We start from the raw sequence: 22,241 nt of genomic DNA on the forward strand, positions 1-22,241 counted from the left end.
CTCTTTATGTCTGTTCTCTATATACATATCTGTCGGTCTTTCTCTCTTAACCCAGCGTTAATATAAACACATAATGCTGCTTAAGCTAACAATATATGTTACCTATGTGAAAAATGCCAGACATGGCACAAAGGAGCTGAACTGTAGCTTTACGTGTCCTTTGTTGAACACAAGTAGTGATCAATAACCAGTTTTAATGCATTAAAAACTCACCAGGCAAACATATACATGCCTCTCTGCTCTGTTCTGCACCTCACAGCGCACTCTGGGTGCAGCAGCAGCCCCTCCCATCGGAGAAACAGACACAGCCACGCCCAAGCTTCTCAGCTCTTCCCACTGACTCCTCTTCCCCCTTTCCCTATTTTTTCCCCGAAACAATTGCAAAATTAAAAATGCTTAAGTAATGAAAATACAGATGGGCTCAGAGTCTATATGTATATATATAAAAAAAAAAATTTATTGACATAAAACCAGAAGAGGCTCAACCTGCACAGTACATAATGGTGCCGAATGAACTGTTCCAGACATTTTGTACATTTTGTTCCAGTACCACTGGAAAATTTGAGAGAGAGAAAGGGAGAGAAACCAATGCTGAAGGTCTAGTGTAAAGCATTTGCTAAATCATTTTTCTCTTCTTGTTCAAATACATGAATAACAACTATTTATTACGTAATAAACCACAGACTCACAATACAGGCCACATACATCACACAAAATCAAGGCATCTGCATTTCAGTGTGGAATTAAGATGGGAATTTTCACATTTACATTTTTTTTAAGTTGGCCTATAAGACAACTTAAATTAATCATAATACAAAATCCCCAAAGTAGTTAAAAATTATGTATATAGTAAAGTAAAGCAAAAACACTCAGTAGCTGTGCACCCCAGTAGTGGATCATGGAGGTTGTAAACATGACAGTAAAGTGGGTTCACAATGAGTTGGTCTACACTAATATGTGTGTCTACACACACACACGCACACGCACACTCACACAACATGGTGGTATTTACTCTCCTATGCAAATATATATGTATATTTTTTACCTTCAGACATGACAACAGGACCTGTATTTTCAATGTGTAAAATCAATAAATTGCACAGATTAGTTTTTCACAGAACAATATGTTGTTTTCTGTTTGATTGTCTACGCTTTTACCTATGCCTACCCTCAATGTTGATGATTTTACTCATTAACGTATTTTGTCTTGTAGTCATCTTTGTTGAACTGGAAAGCGTTTTGTCGTCAACAGAGGTTGTGTTCACTCACACACACAAAACCAAACCAAATTATGATGCCATAATGTAACACACAAACCTTACTAAAATCCCACTCTCTCCTCACCTCAAACAAAAGCCCAAACCTACACTTCAAACTCAGCAGTCCCCTGTAACAAGGGTTCACGACTTCAGTCCCATCTGTGCCATGAGCTGCTCGTACACAGTCCAGGCCATAGCAGCCATGAGGGTACGCCTCAGAGAGCGTGGCACTGCGCCTCGAAAGAACCCACTCACGCCGTGTTCCTAGAGGGGGATGAGCAACAGACATTAAAGTATTATCATTTTGTTGCGTGCCCTAGTGCTGCATTTTTATTTTGTGTATACAGTACATTACGTAGTTAAATAAGTCCCTGAAGAAAATTTTTATCAGAACAAAATCAGAAACAGTTTGGACAATGAAACAGTGAATCAACACTTCAGAATAAATTATAAATCTGCAGAAGGACATTTACAATAAACCGTAACATGTTTTGTAACTAATTTGTTTGTAATAAGCATGATTAAAACTACAGGTCCCTATTTAATTGGGTTTTAAAGGTCCCCTGACATGAATTAGTCCCTTTCCGAAATTCAGCCCAGAATTACAGCCACTTTGTGCCAGTCCCACACAAATATTTCCCCAGGATGCGCTTGTGAGGTCTGGTTGAGGTGTGGTGTGTTTGTTTCTCTGTCTCTCACTCGCTCTTTCTCTTTGTGTATGTTCCATGCAGGATTGAAAGGTGATCTGTCTGAGCATTGTTGACTCCTCCCAGTCTGGGTTACGATTGGCAGCCTGAAACAAGGTGGAAGATTTAAAATGGCCGCAGTTTACATTGATAGAAGGGGAAAGGAAGTCGAAAAGGAGAGGACCGAGCTGTCATTGCGACATCAGCCAGCAGTGTTCTTGTGGCACACTTCCGAACCACCTTGTAGTTTACTTTGTTTTCTCCTCCCTTGCTCTTTGTTTATTTACATAATAGCTAAAATGCTTGCACGTTTGTCTCATTGGCATGCGTGTGTTGCGCCCCTGTCCTTGGCATGTAACAGCGCCTTTTCGGTGATTTTAAATAATCTCAAAGTTAAATTTTCATGATAGGGGACCTTTAATAAAGTGTTTATTGATACTATTGACATGAGAAATTCAGGAAATTCTTACCATATATATGAACCGAAGAGCGTCACTGGTGTTGCGGTACAAGTTTGGGCTGACTTGCATATGTGTCTTTACCACATCCGCAGGTTGAGTTGCAACTGAGGCCAAGATCCCTGCCAGAACCCCACAGCCAAAATTCACCAATGGTGCAAACGTAGAGGAGGTGACCTCTGGTAGAAAAGAATAAGGACAGTCAGCAGGGTGGTAGTAGCCTAGTGGGTAACACACTCGCCTATGAACCAGGAGACCCGGGTTCGAATCCCACTTACTACCATTGTGTCCCTGAGCAAGACACTTAACCCTAAATTGCTCCAGGGAGACTGTCCCTGTAACTACTGATTGTAAGTCGCTCTGGATAAGGGCGTCTGATAAATGCTGTAAATGTGTGTCAAACATGCAGACATCCTCAATTTTTGATAATCTGCAACCAGTGTGTCCATCTAAGACTCATAATGGTAATGCTAGTAGTCATGTGACAGTAATAGCCTCACTGCATGAGACTGAGCTAGTTAAACCATCCAGCCAGTTGTTTGTGACACATATTTGGTAAATTAAATACTAAATTTTTTTCATAAAACACCTGATCATGAATACATTTGGTCACACCACTGACCCATGTTATGTCTGTATGTGGATTTGTTGGAGTTTGTCTGTCTGTGTTTCTCTAGGTGCATTTTGGGGGCCTGATTGGTAGTATCTGCTTATTGGCTGGGACTGGAGACTGTGCCTTTAAAGAAAGCAGGTGCGCCTCCTGCGAAGTGGGGGATCGCAAACCAGAAGAGCACTTTTTGTCTCGCTGTTGCCACCTACCACACATCCGCCGTCGGCCCGAGCCTGGAACTTCCAGTTCCTACCATTACCGCTCCCCTTTGGGCATGTACTCCAGCTGACTGTTTCTGTTTCTCATGTAGTTTTTGTTTTATAATTCTTTCTTTATGTATTATTTGTGAATAAATATTCTTTCAAATCTCATCCATAGTTCGCTGCATTTTGCTATTCCTCCTCTTATTTGTTTACATCCCCATTACCCTTAGACCAAGACGTAACACCCAATGGTGTTCGTTTTTTCACACCAATTTTACAGGAAAGGCCAGCTGCATTTAAGTGTCTTGCTCAGGGACACAATGGTAGTAAGCGGGATTTGAACCTGGGTCTTCAGGTTCATAGGCAAGTGTGAGGCTACTACCACCCAGTTTTGTTATAGTATGCCCTCTGGACCCAGTGGAGGTTGTGAGTCACCGGAGAATTGTGGCTAAGCCATCATTCCTGCTGGACAACATCTCTAAACCCATGCAGGGGACCCTGACAGGACTGAGCAGCTCCTTCAGTGGCAGGCTGCAGAACCCACTATGTGAGACGGAGCTTCAGAAGGTCTTTCCTGCAAATCGCTGTCAGGCTCTACAACAGCATTTATCCCATCACCGTTAGTGAGCAGTAGGGAGCCATGAAAGGTCGCCGGGTAGCTGTGTGAGGGGATGGTACCTTGCTTAAGGGGACCTAAGTGGCGGTTTGGGTTTTAAACTCGTAACCCTTCGATTATGAGTCTGCTTCCTTTTCCGCTAGGCGATCACTAGGCAACAAAATGCAGGACTAAGATGTCAAATGTATTTTATGCACTTATGTTTTTTAGCCCATCTTTACACTTTACAGGTGTCAGAGCCAGGTGTGAACATGGTCAAAGGTCAAAGTGGAAAAAAAAAAGTGAAGGTCATTGTGATACACTACAGCACAGCACAGGGTGACACAACAAAATGTGTCCTCTGCTTTTATCCCATCATTCATAGTAAACAGTGGACAGCCATGAAAGGCGCCCAGGGTGTGGGGATGGTGCTTTGCTCAGTGGGACCTCAGTGGCACCTTGGCAGATTGGGATTCGAACTGGCAACCTTCTGATTACGGGGTCGCTTCCTTAACCGCTAGGCCACCACTGCCACAGACTCGAGGTAGACTAACCCTGCGGCAGGGTCCTTTTGGCCTGGCTGTAGAACATGACATAGATGCCGGAGAAGGGGGCGTCTCTGAGGAGGGTTGCGGTGAGACCCGAGAAGAGAGCCCTCGGCCCCTCACTCACGCAGATGCTGCGCAGGGCCCCAAACACGCTCACATAGTTGTACAGTCCACTCTGAAACACACACACACACACACACACACACACACACACACACACACACACACACACACACACACTCCTTATTACACACAAGATGACTGATTAAACACATGGGCATGAAGTTATCAATTAAACTAAAATAAACACTTAAACAAACAGGCTTAATTATGTAAGATGAAAAGGCTTTTTTTTATGTTAGGCGTATTTATTGCAACAGGTTTAATAATTACAAATACATATGATTGATTAAATTAATCAATCAATATCATGTGCTACTCCACCTGTGTGTGTGTGAGAATTTGCATTATAAAGACTCCCACCTCAAAGCGGGTTTTGATGACTGTAACTGGCAGCATAGCCAGCCCTGCCACACAGCGGGCCCCGGCGCCCAGCAGCACTGCCTCTCCCGCTCGGGGGGCCCGATCCAGGAAAAAGTGTTGCTTCAGGGAGTAGAAGGTGCTGAAGTAGATGCCAACACCTGGGATGCAGCGCATGAAAGACTGAAAGAGGGAAGAACATTAGAAATATCCAAGACAACTTTATGGGGTGGTAGTAGCCTAGTGGGTAACACACTCGCCTGTGAACCAGAAGACCCAGGTTCAAATCCCACTTACTACCATTGTGTCCCTGAGCAAGACACTTAACCCTAAGTTGCTCCAGGGGGGACTGTCCCTGTAACTACTGCTTGTAAGTCGCTCTGGATAAGGGCGTCTGATAAATGCTGTAAATGTAAATTCAAACTCTATTAAACAGACATTTTTTGTATAAAATTACTAACAAAATTCTCCTAAATTTGCTTCAGGATAAGGTAAATATATCCATATATATATGGGTGCATATAATTAATTTAATTTGTATGATGGCTATTCTCAAAAAGGGGAAGAAAAAAATATTTTGAGACCAAAAACGCACTGGAGAGACTCCCTTCCACAGGCCCAGAAGCTTCTCTGTCCGAATGACGTTGAGGAATACTGCCAGCATGCCCACCCTCGGAGCCCTGGTAGAGAAAACAGACAATTTATACACACAGACACACACACAGACGGAGAAGGGAGGACTGTGAGGTTAAAGTAACCACCATACCACATGACCCATGGCATTATCATTATCACAATGCACGGCAATGTCCCATGGTGTGTGCCTTCTAGAGCCAATAAGTCACATCTGATCAGTCACTCTGCGGCGCAAATATGTAGGTCATGATGCTCCTTCTCACCCTGGGTGCATGTTATTCTGCACCGTCTGCAGACGGGTCTTCACCAGGTCCAGGGGCTGGAAAAGCAGGGTAGAGCAGGTGCCGCTGAGGGAGCCACACATGAAGGCTTTCAGAGCAGGGTGAGTCTGGGTGCATGGGGAAAAAGAAGGACGCGGGCATTAAGGCTGCACACAAACAAGCGTACACACAAACTAATGTGTTAAATGGTCAAAGGACTCAACATCTGCAGCTAAAATGGGAGTAATTTGCATAATTACAGATAACTGCGGTGAATTGTATGTGCTGGATACACTGGCAGGACATCATACTCGATGCACATCAAAATCAGTCAGTGCAATGCAAACCAACATCAAAATAGTAAACAAACGTTACGCTAAAAACAAACTGAAGAAAAATCCAATAGTTATGGGACATATGTACACATACACACACAATTATGACACCCCGTGGAACATCATGCCCTACCTTCCCCAGGCTGCCGGCTGCTTTGGGTTGAGATTCCTGTTTCTCCTGCATCTCTCTCAGTCTGCACTGTTCTCTGCTACCAACATCACAGTACAAGCCTCCATCTCTCCTGCTAAAACACAATGTCCCCGTCTCTCTTGCTCCTACCTCCCACTTAATCCAACAGTTCCTCTGCCAGTAACTGCATCTGATGCATTCTGTTCAAACATGACTTAACAAAAAGCCATGAGTCATACAGTTACTGACTGTGTGTGTGTGTGTGTGTGTGTGTGTGTGCGCGCATGGTTGTTAGACAGAATATGGGTCAACGCTGTCCCAGGCAACATGCAAACTGCAGCAAATATTAGGCATTTTCCTCATAACCTGTTAGGGTTCCACCTTTTAAGCAGGAAAACCATGGCAACATCCTATCATTTGAGGCTCAGAACCACAGAGGACCAATAGGAGATGGGGAATCTTTTCCATTTATTGTTCTCAAAGGATTTAAGGTAGTGCAGGTGACAATGTATTTTTTTGGTGACTGTCCCAAGCCCAGTTAAATGGGGAGGGTTGTGTCAAGAAGACCATCCAATGTAAGACTTTGGCCAGATTAATTGTGCGGACAACCAGTCCAGACCTGAAGGAAGACTATTCTATAGTGCATTTAAAAATGCCTCAGAGAAACCCAAAGAAATGGGAGGAATAATTAAACAATGACATAAAACACAGATATGTTTCTTTGAGACATTACAGTACAAATATATTTACTGACAGAAATGTGTTCAACTGAACATGTACCACTGTTTTTCCATGGTGACCTATGACCCAAAAACAACAGACATTTAAAATGGCTACAACCTGATACCATGTTCATATGTGCTGTACGCTTTACTTATTTTGCTAATTAAGTACGTTAGTCCTTGCTATTGTGTTATCCAGTTCAGTGTAGTGTAGAGTATTGAGGTCCAGTTTAGGTCCAGTGAAATGTGTAGATGCAGGAGTAGCTCACATCTCAATCAAACTAACATGTTTACATGCCATTTTAAAGTCCAACTCTAGTCAGCTTTACACAATAATTATTCGATTTTCTCTAATGTCATGCAATTGTAATGACCAAAAAATGAAGTGAATTTTATTTATTTGGCAGTAAAACCGAACATTCTTTAGAAAGTCATTTGAAGTTAGTATAAAAGCGCATCCGTTTTAAATTGAACATTTTCATTTTCCAGCTCCTATTTTGAATGGACACATGAGTCTCATGGTTTGAGCACATTCAACAGCACTGTTATTTTTTTAAAAACTAATTTAAATAATTTTTATGTTTATTTTAAATACAATTTAATAGTCATTAAAATTGGACAGAAATTTGTTTAATTAAACATTTTGTCTGTATGCTACAATATTTGTAAATAATCAGAACATTTGATCAATAATGCAATTTTGGTGCTTATACCGATACTGCTGTTCAGTAATAAAACTAAATATGTAACTAAATAACTGCTGTTTAGATACCAATCCTAAGTACTGGTTCAATACTAGTATTAAATGAACGAACTGGCTTACTGAAATTACTGTGAAATATTTTTTTATGTTTTACAAAAATTATACAAATATATGTATGCACTGCATTGAACTGCCACCTGATCTCCTTCCATTGTTTGACATGATGCTTCTGGAATTGCTTTCTTTATTATGTTGGTCCTGTTTTATACTTTGCAGTGCTGCTACCACCCACCGAAATAGTGACACTGCAGATACCATGGAAAACGTTGGCATAGGAAGCATAGATAGAGCACTGGTACACTGTTACTGCTAATGTTCCAGTTATTTCAGTCATAAGATAAGATGTTCCTTTATTAGTCCCACAAGTGGGAAATTTACATCATTATTTGACCAATATCTGTATACATGTATGAAATGCTGACTGAAAAAATCAGTCAAGAAAAAAAAAGTGATATGGACAGTAAAACCTCCAAGTTGCATCCAAATTATTTATGTAATTGTGTATATATTGATTTGCATTTCTTGGTATGTTTTTTTGATTACCACTCACTCACTTTTGATTACCACTCACAGCTCCAGGCCTCAGATGTTGTTCAGTGCAAGAAGCACAAGTTTTGGGGATGAAGGCGTAAAGTAGTGTCAATGGACCTTGTTGATCCAGTTCATAATTAATAAATGTTAAATATTTATGAAATATGTTGACTCTGCTCTGTTAGACATTTATTGCTAGAATACGCTAGCTACACAATTTTATGTAATTTATGCAGCATGGAGCTGTCACCCAATTTACTTGTCTTAAATCAAATACTTTCTCAGCATGTGCTCCATAACTGAAGCCTATGTGTGACAAACTCACCAAGGCCAGTTCCATTGCTGTTGGGGATGCGGCCACAGACCCCTGCAGAGATAGAGCTGGTGTCTCCTCGTCCTTTTCCGTCTTGCTGATTGGAGTGTTAGCTCCTTAAGCTGGGTGCATGTTTTATTTGAAAGTGAAAGTTTTATTTGCACCAAATGCAAAATAATACAGATGCTCTTCCATTTGCAAAGTTTCAAAAAGTTTCAAAACACAAAACAACCCTATTACCTACATCTTAAGTGTGAAAGTGCATGATGTACATGGATTGTACATGTAGTTTGAAAGCTGAAAGCCACTATATTAATATTTTACATTTGGAATATACATTAATCGATTTTTATTTTGAAGTGTTGCATACCGTTAAAAGCACAGCAAACTATATTATTACGCATTTTCACAATTTATCAGGTGCAGCAATTAAAAAACCCAAACGTGTGTGTTTGGGTAAGTATAATACAGTTTATCTTATATGTGCATGGATCATGCAGCATGCAAAGTCTTGTCTCCGTTATTTAAGGACTTGCTATATAGCTGCATTCTTTATACTGAACCTAAGATACCTGGGGAAAAGATTTCTATTCGAAAGCCTTGTTCCAAATCGTTCTAACCACCGGGTAAAGCAATATTACATCACATTTTACCTTACCTGATACGGTCCACGATCAAGGACCGAGGGTTTGTCGGATGCGAGGGACGAGCATCATTGTGGAAAACTGCGACCTGCTGTGCTGTTACCGTTATCACAAGTGGACAAGTGGCCGGGTGGACAACACAGATAACAGCGTGCATCAGCTGCCTAAAGACACGTTATAACAATATTACAATAATAAACCCGATTTTATAACATGCAGCTGTGGTGCTGTGCGTCCAGCTATACGCTAAAAGCACCGCAAAGCTAAAGGCTAACGAGTTAGCCTCGCCCGTCAAAGAGAGTGAACATTCTAACCAACTTCGATGCAAACTTAGTGACGCGGATTCGTACTAAGCCCCTTTTGTAGCGCAATAGTAACGTGTTAAAGTCGTAACTGCCGCACGTATAGTTAAGGGCGTTAAAAGGGAGAAATGACCGGTACCGCAGCGGACGAGAAAATAGACAGTGAAGACGTCATCAAAAGTCCCCTCCCACTCGACTCCGGTCTATCCGGCGAACCGGTTCCATCCGGCCTGATGCCAACTTGTCATCCATACTCTGGGTATGCATTTTGCACCCTCACACTGTTGAGCACTTTACAAAAGTATCAAGCATTTAATCATCTTCAAGATTTTAACTCTTTAAATGCCAGTAATAATTTGAATTATTTTTTTTTTTTTAAATGTAACAATAATTATTTTTCATATAATAAATAGTATAGAGATAAGGCAGGTGGTAATTAGTCATCAAAGATCAACAAAAATGTATTTGATTGCATTAGAATTTTTTATGTTGTCCACATTTAATCTGTTAAAAACCAGTATAAATTCATGATTACATGAGCATATGGGGTTTACCTTGTAGTCTTAGAGGCATGGCTGCCGTCTGCCATAAATGCATTTATTATGTTTGATCTTAGGAAGAATAATGGGCCATTCATACATTCAGGGTGGACCATGTGGGGCAGTGGTGGCCTAGCGGTTAAGGAAGCGGCCCTGTAAATCAGAAGGTTGCCGGTTCGAATCCCGATCCACCAAGGTGCCACTGAGGTGCCACTGAGCAAAGCACCGTCCCCACACACTGCTCCCCGGGCGCCTGTCATGGCTGTACACTGCTCACTCAGGGTGATGGGTTAAATGCAGAGGGCAAATTTCACTGTGTGCATCGTGTGCTGTGCTGCTGTGTATCACATGTGACAATCACTTCACTTAACTGACATAGGTCCTGCATGAGGAAGGATTAATCGGCGGCACCTGTCCATGATTAAAGACCTTTTGTCAGGCTAATTGGTGCTGACTGCGGACCCAACATCACCCAGCCACGACAGCATATTCTTCTTGATTCACCCTGAAACAGCTACATTTCAGATTGAGGATTGCTCTGTTATTGATATACGCAGCACTATTCAGCTGGTTTGTAATTAGATACCATTATTTTAAAGAATTACCATTTCATTAAATGTTTTATATATAGGTTATATGTATAAATAATAGCAGTGCTAAGCTAACAGAACAGGAGACAAGAAATGTTTTTGAGCTAGCTCTGGCATGGGACCTGCCAGGTGTAATACAAACCAATAAAAAAAGGCTGTATGTTTCATAAATACATATTTTTTTGAGACATTGAAATGCTTTTACTACAGTGGATGATCAAGCAATCAAGTCAAGCAGCTTATGAAAGGACTTAAAGAGAACGTGGTATGGCCACTTCTGATCAAAAGATGAGACATCATTTACTATTTTATTTGTTTGTTATTAAAGTCTTTCTTATTTCCTGTCTTTTTCTATAAGCCTCAAATTCAGTCTACTTTACCTTAAATTTTGTTGCTCCTTGAGAAGTGACAAAAAAACAAAAATCTTTTCTTATCATAGCTTATTGTAGCTTATCTCTCAGACATCATTCCTGTCAGTTTTGTCACGAAAACAGTGAATTACGTGCTTTTTTAGTAATTAAACTAATCTCATCGTCAAATCAATGTACTTGCGCATTGGATCCGCTTCCTACAAGTTTCCTTAAACAAGTAGCACCCGATGTTATAAATCCTATACTTAAAATTATTAACTCGTCACGAAGCACTGGCCATGTACCAAGTTTGTTCAAGGTAGCAGTCATTAGACCCTCTGATAAAAAAAAACAGATCTTGATCGCAGACAGCTTTTGAATTATAGACCAATATCCAGCCTTCCGTTTATATACATTTTTTTAGAAAAAGTCGTAGCCCAGCAGCTGAGCATGTACCTAGACAGAAACAATATCCATTAAGTATATCAATCGGGATTTAGACCTCATCATAGCACTGAGAGCACTGGTTAAAGTGGTTAATGACCTGCTGTTGGCCTCTGATCAGGGCCGCATCTTGCTGCTTGTCCTACTTGACCCGAGGGCAGCGTTTGACACTATTGATCACTCTATTCTCCTTGACAGGTTAGAGAATGTTGTTGGGATTAAGGGAATAGTCCTGTATGGTCATTACTTGTATTGATCATATCTGACCAATCGGTATCAGTTTGTGGACATCAATGGTGATTCGTCTTCACATAGTAAAGTACAATTTGGTGTTCCACAAGGTTCTGTCCTAGGTCCGTTGCTATTTTCCTTATACACCTTTAGGTGTTGTCAGCGTAGCAATGAAAGTAATTTGCAAACATGGTATTAGCTTTCATGGCTGATGAGGAGCCACCCTGCAACATTACAGAGACAGAAAGAGAGACACACACAAACACAACGGAAAACACCCATAGTCTGCCACGGGACGTCACACCCCCACCACCAAAAATCAACGTATTATGTTGATTCACCCAAAAAAAACCTAAAAGGCCCGTGACAAGGCGTCAGCCAAAACGTTGTCCGTCCCACGTTTGTACTTAATTTCTAAATTGAACCCGTGCAAAACCAAGGACCAGCGCATAATACGCTGATTTGTGTTTTTCATCGGAGATAAAAACACCAGGGGATTGTGGTCAGTAAAAACAAAAACAGGTTGTGCGGTAGACCCAATGTATACTTCGAAATGTTGCAATGCTAAAATCAGTGCTAGCGCCTCCTTTTCAATGGTGCTGTAGTTCACCTGATGTTTTAAGAACTTTGAGAAGAAGCAGATGGGATGATCAACTCCATCTGCATCTTCCTGTAACAGCACAGCCCCAGCTCCAACAGCACTGGCATCCACCTCCAGTTTGAAAGGGCGCTGGAAGTCAGGAGCAGCAAGAACAGGGGTACTGCAAAGAAGGGTTTTCACAGACATAAAAGCATTCTGGCATTCATCGTTCCAACTAAACTGTACTCTGCCGGTGTGCCTGCGCTCGGGTGACTGCACAAGCAGGGAAAACTGACTCATAACCCGGCACCACTGAAGAGGGTGGAACCGCAGGGTTATCAATGACCTCCGGAAGGGGAAGAACTTTCCCTCCAGCCAAATCGTTCCCAAGAATAAAATCGATTCCCTGCATAGGCAGTTCGGGGCGCACTGCGACTTTGCACGAACCTGAAAATAAAGCACAGTGCAGGTTTAGAACGTGCAGTGGCACTTTAACGATGCCTAATTCAATACCCCGCACCAGTACATAAGAGCCACAGAACGTGTCATCAGAAAAGGGCCAGACATTCGCTAAAACAAAAGACTGCGCAGCACCAGTGTCTCGTAAAATGCGCACTGGCACTGCACTACTGTTTCCAGCAGCTGCGGAAACTGTACCAGCAAGCACAAAAGGTTCATAGACAGGATCAACATTGGTGGGGACACTCACAGCAGACTGAACAAACCCAACCCCTTTTGGTGAGGATTTAGGAGGTGAACCGTGCTTCTTTAAAAGTTTTGGGCATTTAGCGATGAGGTGGCCGGTCTTGTGACAATAAAAACATGCGCGACCATCACTAAAGGAAACGGGCGAAGATCGAAATATGTTCCGATCCCGTCAGAAACTCACATCCCGATCTGGTTTTCGTGAGACTGAATAAAACACAACTGTATGAGTAAGCACGAATTCATCTGCGCAGATGGCTGCCTGCGCCAGAGTTGACACTTTCTGGTCGTTCAGATGAGTGGCAACAGCTTCCGGGACGCAGTCTTTAAATTCCTCCAAAAGGATTAATTCACAAAGCTGTTCCCACGTACTGGCCTTACTGGAAACACACCACCGGTTTAACAAAGCTTCTTTCTCTCTGGCAAACTCCACATACGTAATTTGCTCACCCTTCCTAGACTTCCGGAATCTTTGACGGTACGCTTCCGGGACAAGTTCGTACGCGTTCAGAAGTCTTTACCACATCATAGTCAGAGCTCTGCTGCAAAGAAAGTGAAGAGTGAACTTCCTGAGCCTTGCCCACAAGAACACACTGCAGTAGCAGCGTCTAAACAACTTTAGGCCACTGTAAAGTTGTTGCTACTCGTTCAAAGTGACTAAAATATTTTTCCACCTTGTCCTCAGAAAATGGAGGCACCAGTCTAATATGTCGGCTGACATCGAAAACAGGGGTTTGCGACTCGACAGACAGGACAGACTTGGAAGCTTTAATTCTAGGTCTCGTTCTTGACGTTCACGCTCAAACTGCCATTCGCGATCACGTTCTTCCAACTCCATTTGCTTAAGGTGCAACTGCAGTTCGCGATCATGTTCTTCCAGTTCCAATTGCTTGAGTTGTAGCTGATGCGCTAGTTCCTTTTCACGCAGCCCACGAGCTTCTCGGTCAGCCCGCAGTTTTGCTGCTTCAAGCTGCATCTGCTTCTCTTGCAGTGACATTTCCTTTAACCGAATTTCACTAGAGAAACTCTCGCCGGACTTTTCCAAGCCCTCAGCAGAAAGTGGACTACCAGATTTGACACGTGGTACCCCCTTTTCCACCAACCCGATTTTTAACGCTGTTACTAATAAGTCTTTCAACTTTCTATCGGCGCTGGCAATGGGTATGCCATAAAAGTCAGCTACACCCAATAGCTGCTCCTTGGTTAACTCTGCTAACATCTCATCGGAAGGGAACTCAACAAAACCCTCAAAACCTGTTGCCATAGTGACCTGTAATTCTAATCTCACAACAAAATATAAATTGAATTACTTGGTGAACCCACCAAAACAAAGAGAAACTACACAGACCCAACTACGGCTCACTGGGATGCATACCAGAGTCAGTCTGCTCCTGTGGGATTCTAGGAACTCCAGCTCCTAATCTACCTAACCAGCCAGCTACCTAAGATCTAGCTAGTCTTCAGGGAAGTTACCAGTTTTAGGCACCTTTAAACGCAAGCTCGCAACATTTCCAGTCTCTGACTGAGACAGAAATGCTCGACGCGTACCTCCCCCTGGATTTTTCCCCAAAAACAATAAACCAAAACAACAAACAAACACAACAAACAGCATCCGTTGGAAGGACCCGCTCAAGGCAGAACCCATCTGGACAGCTCTACCTATCCAGAGTTCACCAGAAAACCCACATAAACAGAAAAAAACTCAAACTCACCCAGATGAGAACAGTTGCCAAGGTCCACAGCCTACACAATATCCTACCTACGCGATAGGAAATCCCAGACGAGCCCCCAAAAATTGTTACGTCCCCGGTCTAGGGTCAGGGACATAACAAATGGGTATAAACTCCAAAACGACGCAACAACACTTAATGCTAATCTTGTATTACAAACAAAGACATTTAAACAACAACAGAAACACAAAACAGGTCTGGGCAGTCTAAGTCTTATCTTCTCGTCCTAATCCTTCACTTCACCAAACACTCTCCTCCTCTCTTCACCAAACACTCTCCTCCTCTCTTCACCAAACACTCTCCTCCTCTCTTCACCAAACACTCTCCTCCTGCCGTTAGGAGTTCAGACCTCCACATGTATCTTACATGGGAGGCTCATGGGAGTGCTTGCTAGGCATCACTAGACGGATCCTTGACTCAATGTTTTGCAGCAGAGGGCCCATCTAATCCATGAGGTGATTTCTACAATAATGGCAGAAGTCACAAATATCATGAATGCACATCCATTACTGCCGATATCTACAGATCCACAGCAACCTTTCATTCTTTCGCCACCAATGCTTCTTACTCACACGTCTGGAGTTCCATCTCCTTCTGGGGACTTCAGTGTCAAGTCAAAGATCTCTAAACCAAACAGTGGAGACAAGTGCAAGCTCTCGCGAACCAGTTTTGGGCTCATTGGAGCCAAGAGTACTTACCCACCTTGCAACAAAGATCAAAGTGGACAGTGCCACGCAGGTACTCACAAATGTTGCTGTCTCCATGACATTTAGTTTATTAATGATGTTTAGTTATTATCTGTTTAGATTTGAGCAATGACATATATGTTGGAATGTCACCTTGATGTCTCGCACGTTTTGATGTAATTTCCGGTTTCGGCAAGTACGAGCGTAGTATTCTTTGTTAATGTTTGCTTTGTTAATTTTTAGTATGTTTAACAATTTTTGCTGGAAAGAACCGCCACCCAGCGTGAGCACTATTGCCACTGTGTCTTTACCTCACTCTATTAATTCTAAAAGAAACATTAGGATTAATAATAAAACTCATAAATATGCTTCACAGGGCTGGACGGGGTGTGAGTGAATTCCTAGTTATTTACGACCCACCATGCCCCCTGATCTCCCCCTGATCTCTACCACAGTATGTGAGAACTCAGGGGCCCTGCAGGGAACGGTTCTGGTGCCGTTCTGCTTCACAATCTACACTGCAAAGTTCTCCTACAACTCTACCAACTGCTTCCTGCAGAAGTTCTCTGACGACTCTGCAATAGTCGGCCTCATCACTGATGGGGACAACAGGGAGTACACAGAACTGACCAGGGACTTTGTGGACTGGTGCAAGCAGAACGACCTCCAGATCAATACTGGAAAAACCAAGGAGCTGGTGGTAGACTTCCGCAGGCACAAACAGTCACTGCAACCACTGAACATCCAGGGTATGGACATTGAGGCTGTGGAGAGCTACAGGTACCTTGGAGTTCATCTGAACAATAAACTGGACTGGACTCATAATACAAACGCTCTCTATGAAAAAGGGCAGAGCAGGCTGTACCTGCTGTGGAGGCTCAGGACTTTTGGAGTGCAGGGGCCACTCCTGAAGACTTTTTATGACTCTGTAGTGCATCAGTCATTTTTTTATGATGTGGTCTGCTGGGGCAGCAGCATCTCTGCTGGGACAGAAAGAGACAGAACAGGCTGATCTGGAGGGCCAGCTCTATTCTTTGACAGGAGAATTGTGGCTAAGCTGTCATCCCTGTTGGACAATATCTCCCACCCTATGCAGGAAACTCTGACAGCACTGAGCAGCTCCTTCAGTGGCAGGCTACTGCACCCATAATGTGGGAAGGAGAGGTTCAGAAGGTCTTTTCTTCCAACCGCTGTCAGATTCTATAACAAAGACCTCACAGTTGACCACACACACACAGGCAAACACGCACTTCAAATACATCACGATAATTACCAACTGTACAGGTGTACCCATTGTACATGTGTAGATTTCAATTGTACATTTGTAGATATATACATATACATATTTATTTTTTTGCTGCTATTACCTCTATTTATCCACTTTCTGCCATAACAAATGCAATTTCCCACTTGTGGGACTAATAAAGGTTGATCTTATCTTATCTTGATCAACGGGGTCACAGCTATGAGCAGATCCTTCTCATATAGAGCTCAGCAGTTGTAGAACAGCTTGCTGGACTCAAGACAGTCTCAGTGTTTAAATCTAAACTGAAAACACATCTGTTTTCTCCGGCCTTCTGTTAAAGTCCCAGCACAGTGTCAATTATTAAGTCCACTTTATTACACAGTCACCCTGTTAAGCACAGACAGTGTTAAATTCACCTTAGTTAGGTTGTCCTAGTCAGGGTACCAGGCCACTATTGCACAAATGTACCCTTATACCCTTATATTTCAGTATCAGAATCAGAATCATATTTATTGGCCAAGTAAGTGCAAGGACATAAAAGGAATTTGATTCTGGTAGATGGTGTCTCTCAAGTACAGAGTAGAAAAACCACAACAATGTGCAAGGATTTACATTTACATTTACATTTACAGCATTTATCAGACGCCCTTATCCAGAGCGACTTACAATCAGTAGTTACAGGGACAGTCTCCCTGGAGCAACTCAGGGTTAAGTGTCTTGCTCAGGGACACAATGGTAGTAAGTGGGATTTGAACCCGGGTCTTCTGGTTCATAGGTGAGTGTGTTACCCACTAGGCTACTACCACCCTAGGATGTGTGTAAGGATGTGTGTAAGTGTTATTGTACAGGTTGTGCAATTTGTTTGTGCTGTTTATAAATAACTATATCTACTGAAATAAATAGGCAAAAAACTAAATCTTATATACAAAGTGTACATAAAGTGCAGTGTGCAAAGTTGAAGGTGATTTTCAGTTTCAGCTGTTTAGGAGGGAGATGGCGAGGGGGAAGAACCTGTTCCTGTGTTGGGTGGTCCTGGTCTGCAGGCTTCTATAACGTCTGCCAGAGGGTAGCAGGTCAAAGAGCCTGTGACCAGGGTGTGAGGGGTCTGAGATGATTTTCCCTGCCTTTTTTCTGGATCTGGAGAGGTACAAGTCTTGAATGGAGTCTTCTGCTGTCCGTACAGTCCGATCCTGTCTCTTTTAGTTGCCACTCCATACCAGGCGGTGATGGAGGAGCACAGGACAGACTCAATGACCGCAGTGTAGAACTGGATCAGCAACTCCTGTGGAAGACTGTACTTCCCCAGTTGCCTCAGGAAGTACATCCTCTGCTGGGTCCTTTTGAGGATGGAGGAGATGTTGGTCTCCCACTTCAGGTCCTGGGAAATGGTGGTACCCAGGAACTTGAAGGTCTCCACAATAGACACCGGGCTGTCTGATATGGTGAGGGGGAGCAATGTTGAGGGATGTCTCCTGAAGTCCACTGTCATCTCCACAGTCTTGAGCGTGTTCAGCTCCAGGTTGTGTTGACTGCACCAGAGTACCAGCCGCTTAACTTCCTGTCGCTATGCAGATTCATCACCATCCTAAATGAGCCCAATGATGGTGGTGTCGTCTGCAAACTTCCTGGAGGTGCAGTCATTGGTGTACAGGGAGAAGCAGTGGGGAGAGGACACATCCTTGAGGGGCACCAGTATTGAGGGACCATGTTCCAGAAGTGATGTCCCCCAGCCTCATTTGCTGCTTCCTGTCTGTCAGGAAGCTAGTGATCCACTGGCAGGTAGCAGGTGACACGCTGAGCTAGGAGAGTTTGGAGGTGAGGAGTTCAGGCACAATGGTGTTGAACGCCAAGCTGAAGTCGCCGGTACCCTCTCTTCAGCCTGCAGTGCCCACGCTTACTGTCCAGCCGCCTGCGCTCCCGGACGACACACCTGACCCCGACGTCCCCGTAAACTATGCCGCTCGCCGTGGCGCGTCCACCCGCCGTCCGTGTGGAAACTGTGGATCATCCACGCATAATACCAGGGCGCCTAACTGCCGGGCTAATGGCCAAACCTGCTCACAATGCGGGAAACGTAACCATTTCGCCCGTGTTTGCCATTCAGCTGCATCCGGCCGCCCCCAGAGGCCATCTTCTCCAGCGCCACCTACTACTATTCACTCTGTTACTGCAGCATCCCCCCCATTTAAAACGTGTGTGGTGCGGCTGGATGGTGTTCCACTGTCACTGCTGCTGGATACAGGGGATTCACGCTCCTTGCTGAACCTGTCCACTGTCAAGCAGTTTTTTTCCCATCATAACCTCCACCCTGACTGTGAGCTCCTGAGTGGGTATGGGAATTCCAAAATAGACATAGTAGGTTTCCTACCACTTCAGTATCAGAGTGTAACTTTACCGTCTTTTACTTTTCACGTCTCGCGTCACGGGGCTAACCTAATGGGTCTGGACTTGTTCAGCCCTGGGTCTCCAACCTGGTGCTGGCACGGAAGAAGTCCGGGACTCTCCGGCCGTGCGTGTTTCTAAGGTCGGTCAACACAGCTGTTGTCCCTGACAAGTACCCGCTGAATACTGAGGAGGAGCTGGCCGCTAAATTCCATGGTTCTACTGTCTTCTCTAAACTAGACCTTCGACAGGGTTATTCTAAATTCTAACGTGGAGGCTGTTCTATGTCTCCCTGAGCCCTCCAGCCCAGCCCAGCTCGCATCCTTTCTTGGAATGACTGCATACTACTTGCGTTTTCTCCCTCAATACTCTGCCACTACAGCCCCTTTGCGTGTGCTTCTGAAAACCGGAGCCCCATGGGCCTGGTCCTCAGCCTGCTCCTCAGCCATCCGTCAGCTAAAGGCCCAGCTTACCTCACCACCGGTGCTTGCTCACTTTGACCTGTCATGCCCCACTTTTCTGACCTGTGATGCGTCTGGTGTAGCGCTAGGTGCCGTCCTTTCTCAGTGCCAACATGGTTCTGAGCGCCCCATTGCTTTTGCCTCACGGTCTCTGACTCCGGCTGAGCAGAAGTATTCAGTTGGGGAGCGGGAGGCACTGGCCTGTGTCTGGGCATGTGAGCGGTGGCATATATACTTGTATGGCCGACATTTCACCCTCCGCACGGACCATCAGGCCCTAACGACCCTACTCTCATCTTCAGGCACGGGGCACAGACCGCTCCGGCTCCACCGCTGGTCGGAGAGGCTCCTCCAATATAATTTCACTCCGCTGTTTACCCCCGGCCGGGACAATGTTGTGGCAGACCTCCATTCCAGGGCCACTCAAGACACTGCTCCAGGCCCAGCCACGGATACTTCATGGGCCACTCCGGGAGGTTGTGTCTCTACAGGACCTCCAACTGGCTTCAGCGCAAGACTCAGTGCTATCGCAGCTTTGCACTTGCATTCGAGAGGAGTGGCCACGCACAGTGCCCAAGGATCTGGTGCCATTTCATCGGGTTAAAGATAAGCTGTCCTGTTGGAATGAGGTCTGTGTGGCGCGGGGACTCAGGCCCGTCATCCCTGGCAGCCTACAACCTCGCATCCTGGCCATGGCTCATGAGGGACACCTAGGCATCGTAAAAGTCAAGCAGCGCTGCCGTGACAGGGTGTGGTGGCCTGGGATCGACAGGGATATTGAATTTGCGGTCTCGTCAGTGGAAAGATGGGCCCTCCCACACCTCCGCCACTGCAACCTGTGCAGTGGCCGGCCGGGCCATGGCAGCACGTTCAGCTGGATATCTGTGGGCCATTTCAGGGGGTCCCATATCATCAGCGTTTTCTAGTGGTTGCCTATGACCTGTACTCAAAATTGCCCGAGATCTCCTCCACAGGCTCGGTCATGTCTCAGGCGGCCATGGAGTTCCTCGACTGTCTGTTCTCAGGGTGGGGCCTTCCCAACACCATTACAACAGACAATGGGCCTCAGTTCACCTCCATGGATTTTCAGACATTCCTCGGGGACAGGGGGATTCAATACACACGCACCGCTTTCTACCACCCAGAGGCTAACGGTGGCGTGGAAAGATTTAACCAGACCTTGAAGAACGGTGTTCGGGCTCACCTGGACGATGGCTTGGCCTTTTCCTCAGCCCTGCAGAGCACCCTGCTTCATTACAGATCATCTCTCCATTCCACCACTGGCGTCTTCCCAGCTCTCCTCATGCTGGGTAGGGAGCTGCAGCTTCCATTAGACCGGCTGCGGCCACAGCCTCCTCCGCTTACTGCAGCGGCCCTGCGTCACAGGGTTTCGACTTCTCAGCGCCGGATGAAGCAGTCTTTTGATCGCCGACGGAAGGTGACACCTTCCTGTCTGGCAGTCCATGATTGGGTCAGGGTTCGTCGGCCTCACCGGGACAACAAGCTCCTTTCCTTTTGGTCTGAACCAGTGCAGATTACGGGGCGGCTGGGCTTGGCCACTTTCCGCCTGGCTGATGGTACAAAGTGGCATGCGAGCCGGCTCAAGAAGATGTCACCGCCCACCCCCGTAGACCCTTACTCCATGGCTAGTGACTTGGACCTAGTGGAGGACCTACCCGATGATGCACGGAACTGTCCAGTGGAGGCTGGAGGCCGGGCGAGCGCAGTTTCACCAGGCCCTGTCCGTGTCCGCTGTAGACCGGCTTACCTCAAGGACTATGTGATTGAATAGCACACCACGTAGTTAGGGCATAGCCTGTCACTGGAGAGCATGTTCAGACCAGATCTCAGCCCAGCAGGAAGCAACAGGCGTGTTTATAGTTTTATGAAAGGAGAGGTAAGGAAATTAATTTTCTGTAATGTACTACAGTGTTTACCTTCTTCTTTCAGAGAAGGCAACAGCAGTGTGTCTGGAAGATTTGATGATGTTTGCCGCAGGGCTGACGGCAGTACCACCGGCAGGAATGACACCACCACCATGCATCGAGTTTTTAAGTGATTCGCCTTTTCCAGTTGCAAACACCTGTGCAAATACTCTGAAGCTACCCATCTGTGATTCATACAGCATCTTTAAAGTCAACATGGACTTTGGAATTCAAAATGCTCCAGGATTTGGATGTTCTTAAATCACCAAGGTCATGTTACAGTCACTATGTTACCCTGTCAAGTTCAGCTGCCCTTGGCACACTACTTAACACATTCATGTGACAAGCAACTTGTTAAACACTTCTTTTATTCTGAATATTGTGTATGTTGGAAAAGTAACAAATGCTGGACACTATTTATAAATGGTTTTATTAAAGAAAATTTTAAATGTTTCCTTGTGGTTAAATGTTAATATTTAAATCCATGCCAGGTGCTGTATATTATGAACAATAATATATTCAATTTAGCAAGAGGGAAAGGAACCACTACATACAGAAGGGCTGGAGCACTCCATTGAGTCCAAAGGTTCTATTAGGTGCAAAAAAGGAAAGGCACTAAAGTGTCAACACAGTGTGTGTCTTCGTCTGAGTAACTCTGACCCTTCTGCTTTTCATGATGGCTGTCCATCAGCTGTAGAGCAACTCGTGAGTGGATGACGCGCGGAGTGCCTTATTACACATTCAAAACTGAAGTTCAGTTAGTTGGTGTCTAAAACCCAGCTATGTCCTTCAGGGCCAAATACAGTTCTGTGGCTGATTCCCAGTCTTGTGGCTGCTGCAGTGTGTTTTGTTGTAGAGCCTGTTGTAAATATTCCTCAATGATTGGATCACCACACA

The 22,241-nt window shown here is 44.5% G+C and overlaps 1 protein-coding gene across 3 annotated transcripts; it reads right to left on the reverse strand.

The window, feature by feature from the left end:
- Positions 1-433: 433 nt before the first annotated feature.
- slc25a38b (solute carrier family 25 member 38b) lies at positions 434-9,677 on the reverse strand. 3 transcript variants are annotated; one of them, XM_028974079.1, is made up of 8 exons: positions 9,615-9,677; positions 6,204-9,337; positions 5,739-5,863; positions 5,435-5,519; positions 4,843-5,022; positions 4,366-4,534; positions 2,416-2,582; positions 434-1,523 (listed from the first exon to the last, which is right to left on the reverse strand). In XM_028974079.1, the coding sequence occupies exons 2-8, from the start codon at positions 6,252-6,254 to the stop codon at positions 1,401-1,403; spliced, it is 900 nt and encodes a 299-aa protein (XP_028829912.1). In that variant the 5' UTR covers positions 6,255-9,337; positions 9,615-9,677; the 3' UTR covers positions 434-1,400. The 3 variants fall into 3 exon arrangements, with proteins under 3 accessions (XP_028829912.1, XP_028829913.1, XP_028829910.1); XM_028974080.1 differs by having other exon boundaries at positions 8,542-8,651; positions 9,188-9,655; XM_028974077.1 differs by having other exon boundaries at positions 6,204-8,651; positions 9,188-9,655.
- Positions 9,678-22,241: the final 12,564 nt, after the last annotated feature.

Source organism: Denticeps clupeoides, chromosome 3 (genome assembly GCF_900700375.1).
Source record: "Denticeps clupeoides chromosome 3, fDenClu1.1, whole genome shotgun sequence".
NCBI lineage: Eukaryota > Metazoa > Chordata > Actinopteri > Clupeiformes > Denticipitidae > Denticeps > Denticeps clupeoides.